At 46.8% G+C, this 19136-nt stretch overlaps 2 protein-coding genes across 5 annotated transcripts; both read right to left on the reverse strand.

Moving 5' to 3' along the window:
• Positions 1-20: 20 nt before the first annotated feature.
• Positions 21-18668, reverse strand: DIABLO (diablo IAP-binding mitochondrial protein). 4 transcript variants are annotated; one of them, XM_016924443.4, is made up of 7 exons: positions 18170-18575; positions 16707-16839; positions 10449-10580; positions 8947-9057; positions 8674-8770; positions 2010-2095; positions 21-814 (listed from the first exon to the last, which is right to left on the reverse strand). In XM_016924443.4, the coding sequence occupies exons 1-7, from the start codon at positions 18445-18447 to the stop codon at positions 794-796; spliced, it is 858 nt and encodes a 285-aa protein (XP_016779932.3). In that variant the 5' UTR covers positions 18448-18575; the 3' UTR covers positions 21-793. The 4 variants fall into 4 exon arrangements, with proteins under 4 accessions (XP_016779932.3, XP_016779931.3, XP_016779933.1 ...); XM_016924442.4 differs by lacking the exon at positions 2010-2095 and having other exon boundaries at positions 18170-18668; XM_016924444.4 differs by lacking the exons at positions 2010-2095; positions 16707-16839 and adding an exon at positions 16840-16943 and having other exon boundaries at positions 18170-18668.
• Positions 18605-18769, reverse strand: LOC129136566 (uncharacterized). Its single transcript, XM_063786082.1, has one exon. The coding sequence runs from the start codon at positions 18767-18769 to the stop codon at positions 18635-18637; it is 135 nt and encodes a 44-aa protein (XP_063642152.1). The 3' UTR covers positions 18605-18634.
• Between the last annotated feature and the right edge of the window lie 367 nt (positions 18770-19136).

Consider the following 19136-nt stretch of genomic DNA (forward strand, 5'->3'; position numbering starts at 1 on the left):
GAAAGGAAGGAACAAGAGGCCTGTGTTAAGAGTCCTGTTGAGAGCACCAGGTAAACACTCTGCATCCCTTCTCTTAGTACTAACAGATTTTTCACTCCTTGGCCTCAGCTGTCCTCACAGGACAGTGGGGGCAGATCAGAGAACACATCAGAAATACTTAAAAAGAAATCGTACAAACTGGACAGGTTCCCCTCCCCCTGCCGCAACTGGCATCCCAACAGAGGGAACAAGTACTAAATCATTTTTGACGACGTAAATAAGACTGAAAACAGGTTAAACAGTTGCTGAACTTAAGGGCATGACAAAAAGGACTCCTCTCTCTGACCCAGGTAGGCAAAATGCTTTGGGTGTGAGGTAAAAAAATGGGTAAGAGCAGCTGTACAGAGTGGGGTGAAATGTTAAACAGGGTGCAGTGCCCAAGGGCTAAGAACCAGGTCCAGCGCAAGCCTGAGACCACAGGAGGCACTCACAGCTCACAAAGGCGTCTCGCCTGATTGGCCAGGGAAGGACCTGCCGCCTCTTCTCGGTGCAGAGACAGTCATGCCAACCCTGGGCAGAGTGGCGTCTGCCCCTGCTTTCCCCACTGAGTGGGGAGACAGGGCAGTGTGCTCAGGCCCTCAATCCTCACGCAGGTAGGCCTCCTGCTCCGACTCAGCCCGCTCCTCCCCTTCCTCCTGTGTTTTCTGACGGAGCTCTTCTATCTGTGCTTCTGCCAGCTTGGTTTCTGCTTTCCGGGAGAGCTGGTGCACCTCTTCCACCTGCAGTTTCACCAGCTGAATGTGATTCCTGGTGGTTATAGAGGCCTGATCTGCGCCTGCCAAAAGATGGGACAATCGGGTTGAGCAGCCGTGCAGGGCGCGGAAGGCTCATGTGGACGTTGGCCTGGGGGTGCTGTGGCTGTCATCTGAACCCCTCTTGGGGTCACTTTCCTTGACCTCCCTGTCTTCTCTCTCTGCAAAGAAACTTCCACCTCTATGTTCAGGTCTGGATTTAACTGACACTCTGTCAAAAACAGCATTTCTCTTCAGCTGTCAGTGGCCAACATCACAATTATTAAATGCAACTCTCACAATCATCTTTATAGCTACAGAGCTTTTAGTACAGACCTTTGATTAATTTTTTTAACTACACATCTTCCATTTCTTTTTGACAAAGAGATCATGAATAAAATTGTCAAAGATCCCTTTCATCCCCTTGACTAATCTTTAAAGGTAAAGGAATGCATAGAAAAATATTTTTTTACTATAAATTTATGTAACAGCATAAAAGGTATTAAATATGTTTTATGATTTTTTCACTTAAACATGTTTTGAAGGCCGGGCGCAGTGGCTCACGCCTCTAATCTCAGAACTTTGGGAAGCCAAGGCAGGCGGATCACCTGAGGGTCAGGAGTTCGAGACCAGCCTGGCCAACATGGTGAACCCGTCTCTACCAAAAATACAAAAAAAAATTAGCCAGGCATGGTGGCGCATGCCTGTAATCCCAGCTACTTGGGAGGCTGAGGCAGGAGAATAGCTTGGACCCGGGAGGCGAAGGCTGAAGTGAGCCAAGATCGTGCCACTGCACTCCAGCCTGGGCAACAGACTCCGTCTCAAAAAAAAAAAAAAAAAAAAAAAAGGCTGGGTGCAGTGGCTCATGCCTGTAATCCTAGCACTTTGGGATGCCGAGGTGGGTGGACTGCCTGAGCTCAGGAGTTCAAGACCAGCCTGGGTAACATGGTGAAACCCCGTTTCTACTAAAATACAAAAAAAGTAGCTGGGTGTGACAGAGTGCACCTGTAGTCCCAGCTACTTGGGAGCCTGAAGCAGAATTGCTTGAACCTGGGAGGCGGAGGTTGCAGTGAGCTGAGATCGCGCCACTTCACTCCAGCCTAGGTGAGAGTGAAACTCGTCTCCCAAAAAAAAAAAAAAAAAAATGAGCTCTCTCATTTTACCTGCTGCTAGTTAGTGTATTTCACCATCTGGGTATATACATTTTATCAATTCATCTGTAGAACATTTTGATCTTACTGCATTAACAAGAACCTTCAGGACAATGTTGACAGGTAGTGGAGAATGGCAGGCATCCTCCTCTTCTGACTTCGATGAAAACACTTCTGAAAGTCCACACAATTAAGTAGGATTACTTAACCTTTATTACATTAAGAAAATTATCTCTTCATAATTGTACTTAGATTCGAATCATAAATGGCTACTACACTGAAGATGTTTTGGGCATATGTTAAGCGGTTTTTCTCCTTTAATCTATGGATATATCATCTCAAACAGTGAATTATATTTGTTTGAGAAGGAGTCTCTATAGTTTTTTACAGAGTTGAACTATCATTCTATTTTGAGGGAAAATGGCTACGTTTGATTTACGGCTACATTTTGAAGTGATACTGAGCTTTTCATTTTGGTGCTGCCCTAGTCCAGTTTGGGATCGGGGCTATGCTGGCTTCATACAGTTGTAAGAGGAGGCTTGTCATTACTTTCTTTGCGCTGGTACACTTACAGTAACATAGGTATTATAGTTTTGGAAGATTTGATAAAACTCTCCCACGAAACATCCTAGGCCCTGGTGTCCATTTTGGGGACATCAAAATCTTCGAATACCATTTCTACTTTTTTTTTTTTTTTTTTTTTTTTGAGATGGAGTCTCACTTATCACCCAGGCTGGAGTGCAGTGGCACGATCTCGGCTCACTGCAAGCTCCACCTCCCGGGTTCACGCCATTCTCCTGCCTCAGCCTCCTGAGTAGCTGGGATTACAGGCGCCCACCACCATGCCTAATTTTTAAATTTTTTTTATTTTAGTAGAGAAGGGGTTTCACCACGTTAGCCAGGATGGTCTTGATCTCCTGACCTTGTGATCCACCCGCCTTGGCCTCCCAAAGTGCTGGGATTACAGGCGTGAGCCACCGCGCCCAGCTGATATATCAACTTTTTAAATGATTTTGTTGTCTCTTCCTTTTGTCACCTGGTACAAAATTTACTTTGTGTCTTAGAAGAATATGTAAATTTAGAGGGAGGGGGCAAAGTTTTATATTCAGTATATATACATTTGTTAGGTGTTTAAAAACCACTCTGCAAAACCAGCCTGGGAAACTTAGCAAAACTCTGTTTCTACTAAAAATAAAAAAATTAGCTGGGGCATGGTGGTGTGCACCTGTAATCCCAGCTACTGGGGAGGCTAAAGTGGGGAGGATCACTTGAGTCCAGGAGGTTGAGACTACAGCAAGCTATGATCTATGATCCCACCACAGCATTCCCACATGGACCCTGTCTCTCACACACACAAATCTGATTTTCCTTTGTTTAGTTAAAAGTAAAAAAAAAAAAAAAAAAAAAAATCACAGACGGGCACAGTGGCTCACGCCTGTAATCCCAGCACTTTGGGAGGCTGAGGCAGGTGGACTGCCTTAGCTCAGGAGTTCGAGACTAGCCTGGGCAACATGGTGAAACCCCATCTCTACCAAAAAATAAAAAAGATTAATAGGGCGTGGTGGTGAATGCCTGTGGTCCCAGCTACTCAGGAGGCTGAGACAGGATTGCTTGACCCTGGGAGGCAGAAGTAACGGTGAGCCAAGATCAAGGCACTGCACTCCAACCCGGGTGACAGAGTGAGACCCTGTCTCCAAAATAAAAAACAATCACACTGAGCTGGGTGCAGTGGCTCAGCTCACGCCTGTGATCCTAGCACTTTGGCAGGCCAAGACGGGAGGATCACTTGAGCCCATGAGTTCAAAATCAGCCTGGGGAACATAACAAGACACCAACTCTTAAAAAAAAAAAAAAGAAAATTAGTTGGGCTAATTGGGACGCTGAAATGGGAAGATGGCTTGAGCCCAGGTCAAGGCTGCAGTAAGCTGTGATCATGCCATTACACTCCAGCCTGGGCAACAGAGCAAGACCCTGTCTCCAAAACAAATTCTGTTCTAATCCTTAATAGCTTTAATTTTTTTGGTTGTCTTGACCTGGAAGCGTGCTCAGAAAATTGAGTATTACACACATCTCTGAGATCTCCTTGTAATTCTATCAGTTTTTGCCTCATTAAGTACATTTCATGATTGATAATGTCTTAATGAATTGTTCTGTCCTACTGATTACTTTTTATCTTGAATGCTTTGATTTAGCTAGTTTTAGCTAAATTTTGGAACACAATCTAAACGTGTCATTTAATAAGTTTATTTTTACTGCAATCACTGATGTTTGAAATTATTCCTATAATTTTTTTTTTTTTTTTTTTTTAATTACAGATGGAGTTTTGCCATGTTGGCCAGGCTGGTCTCGAACTCTTGACCTCAGCTGATCCACCTGACTTGGCCTTCCAAGTGCTGGGATTATAGGTGTGAACTACTGCGCGTGGCCCAATTTTGTATTTTCTAATTGACGGGTTTTCTTTTTAAACCTTTCCTGCCTCAACTGGAGCTACCAAGTTTCCTCCCACTCCTACTAATTCTCTTTGCAGTGTTTAACAATGTCTAATGTCAATGTGCTTAGCATGTTTTCACTTTCCCAAATTTAAAAACTTGTTCTACACTCAGAACTTTTGAAAAAAAACTTAGTAGCTTCTCTCAAAACTGATTTTTCCTTCTTCATAGTTCTTCCAGAAAGTGTATACAGGTGGTACTTTGAGTCTATGTCTGAGGACATCTTTTATTCTCACTTTTTGATGGTAGTTGGCTATACATAAAATTCTAGGTTATGGATTTATTGTCACCTCTAGTGTTGCGGAGAAGATGCCTGATGTTTGATTCTACTTCCTTTGTAGGTAATCTATTTTTTCTTAGTAGCTTTTGGGATTTTGCTCTGAATCTTTTTGTTATGCTGTTACTTTATTGTTTGCTTATTTATTTAATTTTTGTTTTTTTTTTTGAGATGGAGTCTTGCTCTGTTGCCCAGGGTGGAGTGCAGTGGTGTGATCTCTGCTCACTGCAAGCTCTGCCTCCCAGGTTCACGCCATTCTCCTGCCTCAGCCTCCCGAGTAGCTGGGACTACAGGCACCCGCCACCACACATAGCTAATTTTTTTGTATTTTTAGTAGAGACAGGGTTTTACCATGTTAACCAGGATGGTCTTTATCTCCTGACCGCATGATCCGCCCACCTCAGCCTCCTAAAGTGCTGAGATTACAGGCGTGAGCCACTGCGCCCGGCCATTTTTTTGTTTTTAAGACAGGGTCTTGCTTTGTCAACCAGGCTGGGGTACACTGGCCTGATCATGGCTCACTGCAGCCTCGACCTCCAGGGCCCAAGTGATCCTCTCACCTCAGCCTCCCAAGAAGCTGGGACTACAGGTGCCCATCACCATGCCTGGCTAATTTTTTTGTAGAGACAGGGTTTCATCGTGTTGTCAAGTCTGGTCTCGAACTCCTGAGCTCAAGTGATCCACCCGCTTAGGCATCCCAAAGTGCTGGGATTACAACAGGTATGAGCCACTGCACCTGGACCAGATTTTTGGTTAAAAAAGTGAAATCATAAGGCTGTGCACAGTGTCTCATGTCTGTAATCCCAGCAGTTTGAGAGGCCAAGGCGGGTGGATCACTTGAGCTCAGGAGTTCAAGACCAGCCTGGACAACATGGCAAAACCCTGTCTCTACCAGAAACATATAATCCCAGCTACTTGGGAGACTGACATGGTAGGATCGCTTGAGCCCAGAGGCTAAGGCTGTAGTAAGCAGTGAGCCATGATTGTGCCACTGTACTCCAGCCTGGTGACAGAGTAAGACCTTGTCTCGGGGGGGGGGGAAAAAATTCCGTTTACAACTTTGTTAGCCCTTTCTATGAGTTCTAGGAAAATGTCTACTTTTCTCAGATAATGCTTATACATCCTCTCCTTCTAGATATTCTCCTTTTCTCCTTCTAGATATAAGCATATCCTCCTGTTCACTGCACCTAGAAATCCTCTGCCATGTTTGTGTGGCACGACTATAATGCTGCTTCCACACTTCTGTTGTTTCATTCTTGTTCCAAATCTCTGATCCCTCAGGATCACTACTTTTTCTGGGCCAAGTGCAGTGGCTCATGTCTGTAATCCCAGCACTTTGGGAGGCCAAGGCAGGCAGATCACCTGAGATCAGGAATTCAAGACCAGTCTGGCCAACATGGTGAAACCCCGTCTCTACTAAAAATAAAAAAATTAGCCAGGCATGGTGGCAGGCGCTTCCAAGCCCAGCTACTCAGGAGGCAGAGGCAAGAGAATTGCTTGAAGCAGGGAGGTGGAGGTTGCAGTGAGCTGAGTTCACACCACTGCACTCCAGCCTGGGGGATGGAGTGAGACTGTCTCAAAAAAACTAACAACAACAAAAAAACCTTCTAAAAGAATTATTTTTTGTTTTTCAGTATGATGACACAACACTTACCTTAAAAAATGTTTTATATCTTTTCTTTGAGATGGGGTCTCACTCTGTTGCACAGGCTGGAGTGCAATGATCTCACCTCACTGCAACCTCTGCCTCCCAGGCTCAAGTGATCCTCCTATCTCACCCTCCCAAGTAGCTGGGATTGCAGGTGTGAGCCACCACACCCAGCCCTTTGTATCATTTTTAAGATTTGATGATTGAGAACCCTAGCCTGCTAATCTTGACATCAGAAAAGAAGAGTATGTTTTAATATAACAATTTCTTTTTTGAGACAAGGTCTAGCTCTTTTGCCTAGGATGGAGTGCACAGGCATGATCATAGCTCACTGCAGCCTTGAGCTCCTGGGTTCAAGCAATCCTCCCACCTCTGCCTCCCGAGTAGCTGGGACTACAGGCGAGCGCCAATACGCCCAGCTAATTTTTGTATTTTTGGTAGAGATGGGGTTTCACTGTGTTGCCCTTGAACTCCTGGGCTCCAGCAATCTGCCCGCCTTGGCTTCCCAAAGACACGCGTTGAGTCCCTGTGCCTGACTCATCCCAGTTTCTTTTTTTTTTCTTGAGACAGAGTCTTGCTCTGTCACCAAGGCTTGAGGTACAGTGGAGCCATCTAGGCTCACTGCAGCCTCCACCCCCTGGATTCAAGCCATTCTCCTGCACAGGCGTGTGCCACTACACCTGGCTAATTTTTGTATTTTTAGTAGAGACAGGGTTTCACCACGGTGGCCAGGGTAGTGTCGAACTCTTGACCTCAAGTGACCCACCTCAAGTGATCCACCCTCCTTGGCCCCCCAAAGTGCTGGGATTATAGGCATGAGCCACTGCAACCAGTTTCTTAATAAGAACTAGTACTAAGCTATAACTTTGGTGAGCTGGCTGGGTGCGGTGGCTCGCGCCTGTAATCCCAGCACTTTGAGAGGCTGAAGTGAGGAACAACATTGACGAAACCTGCCTCTACTAAAAATACAAAAATTAGCCAGGCGTGGTGGTGCATGCTTGTAATCGGGAGGCTGAGGCAGGAAAATTGCTTGAACTGGAGAGGCAGAGGTTGCAGTGAGCTGAGAAAGTGCTACCACTGCAGCCTGGGCACCAAGAGTGAAACTCTGTCTCAAAAAAAAAATTTTGGCCGGACACAGTGGCTCATGCCTGTAATCCCAGCACTTTGGGAGGCCAAGGCGGGTGGATCACCTGAGGTCAGGAGTTCAAGACCAGCCTGGCCAACATGGCAAAACCCCTTCTCTATTAAAAATACAAAAACTAGCTGGGCGTGGTGGCGGGTGCCTGTAATCCCAGCTACCTGGGAGGCTGAGGCAGGAGAATCACTTGAACCCAGGAGGCGGAGGTTGCAGTGAGCCTAGATGGCGCCAGTGCACTCCAGCCTGGGTGACAGGAACAAAACTCCATTAAAAAAATTTTTTTTTTCTGTGAGCCTACCTACCTAGGTTGGGACCAGTCAGGTAGGATGTTCTATGATGGGCACCTTGGGGCACTAAGGTGCAAAGGACAAAGCACTGGCTGCTGGGAGAATAGGAGAAGCAGAGGCTTTGGAATTCGACCTACTTGGCTTGGTGGCTCATGCCTATAATCCCAGCACTTTGGGAGGCCAAGGTGGGTAGACTGCTTGAGCCTAGGATTTCGAGATTAGCCTGTGCAACATTGTAAAACCCCATCTCTATTTTATGAAAACCATCTCTATTTTATGAAAAAAAAAAAAAAAAGACCTACTCAGCTGAATCTCAGCTTGGCTGCTTACTCACCATACCGTGTCATCTTAGCTGAATGATCTGGCCCATCTGCCCTCTAGTTTCTTCACATATAAAAATGATCTGGCCCATCTGCCCTCTAGTTTCTTCACATATAAAAAGTGCCTACGAAATGCCTACCACAAAGCCTGACATAGACAAATAATTTGTCCTGGTTTTGCCACTGACTATGATTCCAGGTCTCATTTTCTCCATCTGTACAAAAAGGTTCACATAGATTACTCATCTCAAGTCTCAGCCAACGGTGTAATTCTATGATTGTTAATAAATTGTATTACCAAAAAAAGCTAAAACTATTTGTAAGCAATCCAATTTTCCAATGGTAATAGTTTTATCATTTTTCATTTAGAAGACATAACCTAGCTTCCTGGTCTGGTCTGCAAGGGTATGCTCATTGTTTCTATTGTGCAAATAAAATGTAGGTTAATATGTAGGAAATGGGGAAAATTTCTCAAAGTGAGAGCCACTTAGACCATTTACTATAAAGCCCTCATTTTAGAAAACCAGATGAAAACTCAAATGGTACCTTCCTAGTTAAAAAAAAAAAAAACCCAACACAAAACTTGAACCTACCAGTTTGATATGCAGCTTCTGCTGCCATCTCTGAAAGACCAACTGCAGTCATCCAAGTGGTTTCCAGCTTCAAGTACTCTTGGTGTTTTGAAGTCATCTATATATAAATCAAGCAAAGTGCTTCAGACAGCATAAGAGGTCTAGCCCATTTAAATGGACTTAAAGTAGTAGATTTAGAGAACACTGATTATATTGATTAGACTTAATTCAATAATTTAGATACCACATGAGGTAGGTGCACTAACACAGAAATGCCTAGAACTTTCTGCTTACCTCAGCTCTGGCTCCTATGATCACCTGCCACACTTCATCTTCCTCCTCTGAATTCATTTTCCCAAGTAAACTTGTATATTGTCGGTAAAGAGAAGTTAAGGTATAAACAGCCTACAAATAGAGAATGAACAAGTCTGAGTAAAGTAAGTGAGACATATCAGAAGGAATAGAGAGACTTCCACCTCAAGGAAATTAAGTCCCATTACAGCAAACTGGCTCTTCCATCCTGCTGCCTCAATGAAATTGCACTATTATCCTATGAAGTAAAGGTATCAGGACATTAGTATCTCCATCTGTAAACTTCTGTGTTTTTAAAAGCTTGTCAGCAATTCAGACACAGAAAGAGAAAACAATGCAAGGGAAAACTTTAAAGGTTGAGGGAAAAAAAGCTGCTGGAAAATATATGTAAAACAAATGCACAAATGAGACTTCAATACTTTTGATTATCCATATATGCTAAAAAATTTTTATTGGCCGGGTGCAGTGGTTCATGCCTGTAATCCTAGCACTTTGGGAGGCTAAGACACGTGGATCACCTGAAGTCAGGAGTTCGAGACCATCCTGGCCAACATGGCAAAACCCCGTCTCTACTAAAAATACAAAAAAATTAGCCGGGCATGGTGGCACACACCTGTAATCCCAGCTACTCAGGAGGCTGAGGAAGGAAAATCGCTTGAACCCAGGAGGCGGAGATTGCAGTGAGCTGACATCACTCCACTGCACTCCAGCCTGCGTAAGCAAGACTCCATCTCAAAAAAAAATTTATTATTTTTTACAAACAGGATGCTATGTCACCCAGACGGAAGTGCACTAGCATGTTCATAGCTCACTGTAATCTCAAACTCCTAGACTCAAGTGATCCTCCCACCTCAGCCCCTGGAGTAACTGGGACTACAGGCACACAACACACCATGCCTGACTAAGTTTAAAATTTTTTTTCTGCTAGAGATGGGGCTTGCTACATTGACTGGGTTGGTCTTGAACTCCTGGCCCCAAGTGATCTTCCCGCCTTGGCCTCCCAAACTGCTGGGATTACAGATGTGAGCCACCATGCCTGGCCCATATACTCTCTTTTCTATTAGGTTAGATCAGTGGCTTTTAAATAATCCTCACAGAGCAACCTCTGTTGATGGACCACAGGCCCCCGTGCCCTTAACTGAACCACATCAGCTTCACTCCTGTTTTATATACTAGGCTGCCACATTTAAGATTTTTCTGTAAAAAAAAAAAAGGTTCCTGGGAAAAGTCTAAAAACGAGTGATTTAGATCAGGGCTCAGCAAACTTTTTGAAGGGCCTGACAGTAAATATTTTGGGCTTTGTGGGCCTTACAGCCTCCGTTGAAACTACTCAAATCCACAAAAACCGTTATTGACAACACATAAACAAATAGGCCTGGCTATGTTTCAATCAAATACCAACATGGGTATCAGACACAATTTGGTTGTGAGCCATTATTTGCTAAACCATGGTTTAGAAGATCAAGAGTTAAGAGGAGACATACCTTAGTATATTCAGTAATAGCTTCAATCAATGCATATGTGGTCTGAGAGAGAAAGGTAGAGGTGCTATCTGTTACCAAAGACACTGCTCTCCTCATCAATGCTTCACTACTAAGGGAATGAGGCTCCGATTTCTGAAAGACACAAACATTGTCACTCAACCTCTAAAGCTCAAACTGAGAACTTTTTCACCAATAGGCAAGTAAAAAACATAACTGTCATGCTGCTTAGTGTTTTAGGCTGAAACTGCACTATATTTCTTTGGATTATATTTTTTAAGGCCTTATTTTGGCAATTTAAGACAATATAGAGAAATAATTCCGGAGTATGCTTTCTACCAACTTTCATTCTCTGCTCCAAAAAGCAAATTATTTCTTTACATATAAAATAAAATGTGGCGGGGTGCGGTGGCTCACACCTGTAATACCAGCACTTTGAGAGGCAGAGACAGGCGGATCACTTGAGGTCAGGAGTTTGAGACCAGCCTGGCCAACATGGTGAAACCCTGTCTTTACTAAAAAATACAAAAATTAGCTGGGTGGTAGTGGTGTGCGTCTTTAATCCCAGCTACTCGGGAGGCTGAGGCAGGAGAATCGATTGAACCCAGGAGGCAGAGGTTACAGTGAGCCGAGACTGCCACTGCACTCCAGCCTGGGTGACAGAGCAAGACTCAAAAAAAAAAAACAAAAACAAAAACAAAAAAAAGTGCCGGGCACAGTGGCTCACGCCTGTAATCCCAGCACTTTGGGAGGCTGAGGCAGGCGGATCACAAGGTCAGGAGATTGAGACGATCCTGGCCAACGTGGTGAAACCCCGTCTCTACTAAAAATACAAAAATTAGCTGGGCGTGGTGGCACACGCCTGTAGTCCCAGCTACTTGGGAGGCTGAGGCAGAAGAATCACTTGAACCCAGGAGGCAGAGGTTGCAGTGAGCCGAGATTGCACCACTGCGCTCCAGCCTGGTGACAGAGCGAGACTACATCTCAAAAAAAAAAAAAAAAAAACCAAAAAAACCCCCAAAACTATTGATTATAACCAACAAATTGATAAGATTACAATTCATTCATTAACAGTGTTAGATACTTGAGACGCAAGTCTCAACAAGACATTCTCTGCCCTCAAACACAGGTGCAGGGGTAGAGAGAGGAGGATGATGGGCTAACAGAACTAGAAAAATGAACACAATCATGTATCATGGAAGCTGTGGGAGGAGTATGTATGAGCTACAGTGGGGGCATGCAGAAGGGAGCAATCGGTTCTATGTTGAGTGCTAATAGCTTAGAAAAGGCTTCACAAGTTTGATGAGGATTAAGCTGAGTCTAATAAAGTGGGCCAGGCCTGGTGGCTAACGCCTGTAATCCCAATAATTTGGGAGGCCGAGGCGGGTGGATCACAAGGTCAAGAGATCGAGACCAGCCTGGCCAACATGGCGAAACCCCAACTCTACTAAAAATACAAAAAAAAAAAAAATTAGCTGGGCATGGTGGTGGGCACCTGTAGTCCCAGCTACTTGAGAGGCTGAGGCAGGAGAATCGCTTGAACCCAGGAGGTGGAGGTTGCAGTGAGAGCCAAGATCGTGCCACTTCACTCCAGCCTGGGCGACAGAGCAAGACTCTCTCTCCAAAAAAAAGAAAAAAAGTGGATGGGGGAGGGCAATTCTGAGCAGAATGAAGCAGTACAGTGTTGATGGGGGGACCTCGGTTATTTATTTTTTTTGAGACAGAGTCTCACTCTGTCACCCAGGCTGGAGTGCAGTAGTTCAATCTTGGCTCATTGCAACCTCTGCCTCCTGGGTTCAAGCGATTCTCCTGCCTCAGCTTCCCCAGTGGCTGGGATTTCAGGCACCTGCCACCACGCTTTGCTATTTTTTTGGTATATTTAGTAGAGATGGGGTTTCATCATGTTGCCCAGGCTGGTTTTGAACTCCTGACCTCAAGTGATACACATGCTTTGGCCTCCCAAAGTGCTGGGATTACAGGTGTGAGCCACCATGCCCACCCTGACCTCAGCTATTTTAAAAAAGGAAAGACTAATATAATCACCTTAAGAGTTAAGGGACTGTGGCCACCTTGACTAAATACTGGCAACTGTAATGACACATCCTCCCTGACTCTCTGCCTTTTTCCTCCTCAGCAAAGCACTCTTACTCACACCTGTAATCCCAGCACTTTGGGAGGCTGAGGCGGGCAGATCACCTGAGATCAGGAGTTTGAGACAAGCCTGGCCAACATGGTGAAACCCCGTCTCTACTAAAAAGACACAAATTAGCTGGGCGTGGTGGCGGGTACCTGTAATCCCAGCTACTCGGGAGGCTGAGGCAGGAGAATTGCCTGAACCCAGGAGGTGGAGGTTGCAGTGAGCCGAGATCTTGCCATTGCACTCCAGCCTGGGTGGTAAGAGTGAAACTCGTCTCAAAAAAAACCAAAAAAAAAAAAACCAAAAAAAAAATCAATCACTCTATGTTGTCTTGTTTTTGCTATTCAGAGTACAAACACTCAGAATCACTGCATGTTGAAAGAGGCAGTCAAGAAATATTTTTGATATGAACAAATCAAGAACTTTATATTTCAAATAATTAAGTATTCATTAGGCATCTTATACAGGACTACAAAAAGAAAGACACCTCTGCTCACAAGAAGCTGATTTTGTCTCAATATTCTGATAAGTCTTCATAATGTGCTACATTTTATAATGTGTTTTCACTTGTTCCTCACAACAGTCCAGTTATTATCCTTTCTTATTTACAAGCAATGACATGGAAGCTCAGAATAGTTATGTAACTTTTCCAAAAAGTCACATCTAGACCTCAAACCAAATCTCACTTCAAAGTCTGTACCCTTCCCATTATGCTCTGATGACTCAGGAGAGTGCCAAAGGATTATCATCAAATATCAAAATATACAATATTAAGTGGCCAAAAAGGAGGAGATAGTTGTTGGACAGGAATAAGGAAAGGCTTTAAATACAGGTGAGACTTGGTACTAAAGATACCTAGAATCAGAATGGCCAGGCATCCTGGAGAATAGGTAACAATGAGGAAAATAATACTTTTGTTGCAGGGGATGTCCAGGGATCTAGCCTGGTTGGAGCTAAGAGAAATGAGACTCACTAGGGCCCTGGAGTGCAGGGAGACTTAGTTTAATTTTAGTTCTGAACGCCTTATGGAAAGCCACTGTAGGTTTTTCATTTCTCATTCTGTTGCCCAGGATGGAGTATAGTGTTGTGATCCCAGCTCACTGCAGCCTTGAACTCCTGAAATCAAATCATCCTCCTGCCTCCCAGGTAGCTAGGACTACCGACACACGCCACCACACCTAGCTAATTATTTTTTGTAGAGGGGTGGTCTCGCTATGTTTCTCAGGCTGGTCTCGAACTCTTGGCCTACAGTGATCCTCCCACCTCAGCCTCCAAAAGTACTGGGATTACAAGAGAGAGCCATCGTGCCTAGCTGACCACTGAGGGGTTTTGAAGAATGGAAGTGGCATTGCTGTACTAAATGACTAGAGAGCCCAGTCATGTGGCCCAGAACTGAGGTTAACTGGGCTTAGAAAGTAATATAATAACTGAGAAAGGACAAACCTAAAAAAAAATCTTTTGAATGAAAAAAAAAAAAGGTTGTCCCAATTGTGGTCGAAAATAGCCTGGTATTCAAGTGAGGGGTTTTAGGGCTATGGATTCATCAGCATGCAGAGATGACAACTGAAGTGAGGCACAGTAAGGTGAGGGCTCATGAGTGAGCCTCAGAAGATGCTGAAAATACTTGTAATACATGGAATTAATCTTCCTTTTGTGATGAACACACACATTAAGTGGCAGGAATATTTTGCTGAAATGGAGCTTGCTGGTTTCCTCTCTAGCTCTTCCCCATAAAGCATATAAGCTATGATTTTTTTAAATGAAGTGCCACTTTTATATCAACTACTTAATTGACAGCTCCACCTAGATGCTTCCTAGACATCTTAGAAATGACATTTCCAAAAACTTTTTTTCCTTTCAAAACCCACTCCTCTCCATCCTACTAAATGGCATCGCCATTCATTCAGTTGCTAAGGCCTTTAAAAAAATCTTGGAATCTGGCCAGGTGCAGTGGCTGACGCCTGTAATCCCAGCACTTTGGGAGGCCGAGGCAGGTGGATCACAAGGTCAGGAGATCGAGACCATCCTGGCTAACACGGTGAAACCCTGTCTCTACTACAAATACAAAAAAAATTAGCAGGGTGTGGTGGCGGGCACCTGTAGTCCCAGCTACTCGGGAGGCTGAGGCAGGAGAATGGTGTGAACCCAGGAGGCAGAGCTTCCTGGGCAACAGAGCGAGACTCCGTCTCCAAAAAAAAAAAAAAATCTTGGAATCTAGAGCAGTGGTCCCCAACGTTTGTGGCACCAGGGACCAGCTCTGTTGAAGACAATTTTTTCATGGACTGGGTGGGGTGAGGATGGTTTCAGGATGAAACTGTTCCACCTCAGATCATGAGGCATTAGATTCTTACAAGAAGCACACAACCTAGATCCCTCGCACGTGTAGTTCACAATAGGTTTCGTGCTCCTATGACAATCCCATGCCACTGCTGATCTGCCCAGAGGCGGAGCTCAGGCGGTAATGCTCACCTGCCCACCACTCACCTCCTGCTGTGCAGCTTGCTTCCTAACAGGCCACAGACCAGTACCAGCCCAGGGGTTGGGGACCCCTAATCTAGAGAATACACCCGACAACCAATCCATCAGCAACTCCTGCTAACTACGTTGAGCTAAATTCTCCCCACCTCTTCTGCTTGCCTGGTCCAAGCCAGTATCATTTCATGCCTAGATATAGCAACCAGTCTTCCTAGTTCCACACTGCAACCTTTTAACTTTTAAAATTTATGTCAGATCATAATAGTTCTGTGTTAAAAATCCTCTGTGACAGCCGGGCGCGGTGGCTCAGGCCTGTAATCCCAGCACCTTGGGAGGCCGAGGCGTGTGGATCGCCTGAGGTCAGGGGTTCGTGACCAGCCTCACAAGCATGGAGAAACCCCATCTCTACTAAAAATACAAAAACTAGCCGGGTGCGGTGGCACACCCCTGTAATCCCAGCTACCCGGAGGCTAAGGCATGAGAATTGCTTGAACCTGGGAGGCGGAGGTTGCAGTGAGCCAAGATTGTGCCATTGCACTGCAGCCTGGCAACGGAGTGAGACTCTGTCTTAAAAAAAAAAAAAAAAAATCCTCTGCGGCTTCTTTTTCAGAAAACCCAAAGCCTTACAACAATGGCCCACAAAATACAAAGGACACAATCTGATTATCAGTTAACTCTCTGGCTTCATCTATTACGGTCTCCCCCATTCGCCTCCAGACACATTAGCTCCGTGCTCCTCAGACATACCAGGCATACTTCTGCTTCTAGGTCTTTGTCCTTCTGAGTTCCTTCTGCCTGGCAAGCTCCTCCCCGCACCAGATAGTATAATGGCTCTTTCAGAACATTCAGATCTCTACTTCGCCTTATCAGAGTAGCTTGACCACCTTTATCTAAAACAAAACAACTCCCTCCCAGAACTGCCTATTCACTTACCTCATTTGTTTTGATTTGTTTTTGAGAAAAGGTCTTGCCCTGTCACCCAGGCTGGAGAGCAGTGGTGAGATCATAGCTCACTGCAGCCTCAAACTCCTGGGCTCAAGTGATCTTCCTGCCTCAGCCTCCTGAGTAGTTGCCACTACAAGTGTGAGCCACCACACCTGGCTAAATTTTTCTGTTTTGTAGAGACAGAGTCTCCCTATGTTGACTAGGCTGGTCTCAAACTCCTGAGCTCAAGCCATCCTCCCACCTCAGCCTCCCAAAGCCCTGGGCATCAGCCACTGTGCCCGGCCCTGTTTTCTTCCCACCATTTATCACTAGCTGATATTTTATATTTTCTCCTCTTTCATCTCCACAAAGCTTTTGTGAGAACAAGAATTTTTTGTTGTTCATTCTTACATTCTCAGTGTCTTGCACATAAAAGTTGCTCAATAAATTTCTGTTGAATCAAAGACTACTTTGTTGATAGACTGTAATATCCTCTTATTTCTCTCTACTCGCTTTATACAATTTGATGTGCTGTTCCTACCAAATGAGATAATCAAAATGAGAATATTAATACATCTGCTCAACTGTGAAAAGATGCCGGTACTGTAGGGGAAGGGATGGGAGCACTGGGAAAAACTATGGTAGCTTGTCTAATGCTTCACAGCCCACTTGAGACTTCAAGAGGACACGGTACACTAGATAAGAATCACTGCACACGACAGTACCTGTGCAATAGGAACCGCACACAGGGTTACTCCAAAGCCAACCGTCACAGTTTTGTGCCATGGTCTTATCAATTCTGAGAAACACCGCTTCTTAAAGTTAGCCACAACAGGAACACACAAACACTGTCTGTACCTGGAAGTAGAAGTCAGATTTCATAAGGCACGACCGCCAATCTGTAACAGGCTCTTGGATTTACTTGCAGGGGCTGTAAACTCAAACTCGAGTCAAGCAGGAACCTAAATGAGGATGCAGGACAGCTGAGGGGTTTTGAAATTTTCAACATACACCAAGTTTAAAATGTTGCCTCAGGCAGGGTGTTGGTGGCTCACGCCTGTAATCCTAGCACTTGGAAGGCCAAGGGCAAGGCGGGAGGATCACTTGAGCCCAGGAGTTCACGACCAGCCTGGGCAACATGGCTGGCAACATGGCTGGCAACATGACCCCGTGTCTATTAAAAAAAAATAAGTAAATAAAGGCCGAGGCGGGTGGATCACTTGAGGTCAGGAATTCGAAATCTGCCTGGCCAAGATGGTGAAACCCCATCTCTACTTAAAACACAAAAATTAGCCCGGAGTGGTGGCACGCTCCTGTAATCCCAGCTACTCGGGAGGCTGAGGCAGGAGAATCGCTTGAACCTGGGAGGCAGAGGTTGCAGTGAGCCGAGAGCGCCCCACTGCCCTTCAGCCTGGGCAACAGAGCGAGACTGAGTCTCAAACAAAACAAAAAGAAAAAAAAAATTAGCCGGGCGTGGTGGCGGGCGCCTGCAATCCCAGCTACTCGGGAGGCTGAGGCTGAGAATCGCTTGAAGCCGGGAGGCACAGGTTGCAGTGAGCTGAGATCTCGCCACTGCACTCCAGCCTGGGCGACAGAAGCAGATCTTGTCTCAAAAAAATTAAAATAAAATAAAATGTTGCCTTTAAACTTTTTAGAAACGGATGCCACAATAACCGCTCCTGCAGGCAGAATTTAGCTCTGGACCCCTGGCCTGGGTGCCAGTTGTGTGTGACGGTCCCGCTACAATCGCCCAGGAGCCCGCAGCGCTAGGTAGAGAGCCCTGCGCCAGCTCCCCTGGCCCCTTCTGCCCTCGGGAGGACGTCTTCAGACGCTCGTCTCCCTTCCCGGACTCCCCCATGCCGTGTCCCTCCTCCTCTCCACGTCTCCTCAGGGGCTTCGAGTGGCTGACGAGGGCTGGTCAGGAGGCGGAGCAGCCCCAAGAAGGCAGCCCGGGGTCTCGGGGACTCGTTTCTAGAAGATGGACGAACTGAAAAGGAAGCCGGGCTTGACTCAGGGGGCGGAGGCGGGGCTGTCCTCAGTCCTCCCGACCGGGGCGAGACGCCGCGACCCAGCTGGGCGGACGAGGGATGAGCGCGTAAGGAAGGCGGGCGCCTTGGGCCGGGCCACAGCGCTGTCCGCGTCGGTCCCTCCCTCTGGTCCTGTCCCCTCTACGCGGCCGCAGCGGTACCTGAAGAATGAAGTTACGCTGCGCGACAGCCAACTCTTCAGAGCCGCCATTGTGCAGCGCGCGGACGCCAGACGCACACGCCGGAAGTGACGCAGCTTCGTCAGCGCGGAGCGGGGCACGGCCTCCACCTGAGAGCGCCTCGCCCCATAGCCACGCCCCCACCCAAGGAAGCAGTCGGGATTGGGCAGACAGGGGGGAAGGGGGCGAGGCTTAGGGCAAAGGCTGTAACGGCCGCGCAAGGCAACCAACCGCCGGAACTTCCGCGCGGGGCGGGGCATATGCAGGGCCTGAGGGCGCGGAGGTGGGTCCGGCGCGGAGCTGAGTCGGGCGCCGTGACGCTGGCGGGTGGGCGGGGACTCAGTTCGGGCCAGGGCTTGAAGGGAATTTCCTGGTGAGTTAGGGAGGCGGGGCCGGGCGGGAGGCGGGGCCGGGCGGGAGGCGGGGCCGGGCGCGGCGACGGCGCTGTCACTTCAGCACCAGGAAGTAAGTGGTCCAGCCGGCCAGCAGCAGCGCCCCGATGAGCACCGTGTAGCTGAGGAGCACGAAGGCGAGCAGCTCCCGCAGCAGCTGCAGCACGTGGACGGTGGACGAGGCCGGCATCGCGCTGCGCGGGAGCCCCAGGACGGTCGGCGGCCTGCCGGGCTGGCGCCGTCCCAGAGGGGCGGACGGGAACACACGAGGTCCTGGCCCTCGAAACAGCAAACGAAGGCCAGGAAGCCCACAGTGCCGACCTCCCCAACAGCCTCCTGGACGCTCGCTTCTCAGTTACACTGGAGAATCCTTCTCAACCCAAACTGCCCTCCTTCTTCGGCTCTGATCCGGGCTGAGGAGGCAGAAGCCCGGCTCTTCCCCGCGCCCCGCAGCTGCATGAGTTTTCCTCCCCGGCCCGCTCCTCCCACCACCTCCTGCATTTTTAATGCTGTGAGTGCCGCTAATGCGCTGGTGGAGTAAACCTTTCTTTTCCCGT

Source organism: Pan troglodytes, chromosome 10 (assembly GCF_028858775.2).
Source record: "Pan troglodytes isolate AG18354 chromosome 10, NHGRI_mPanTro3-v2.0_pri, whole genome shotgun sequence".
NCBI lineage: Eukaryota > Metazoa > Chordata > Mammalia > Primates > Hominidae > Pan > Pan troglodytes.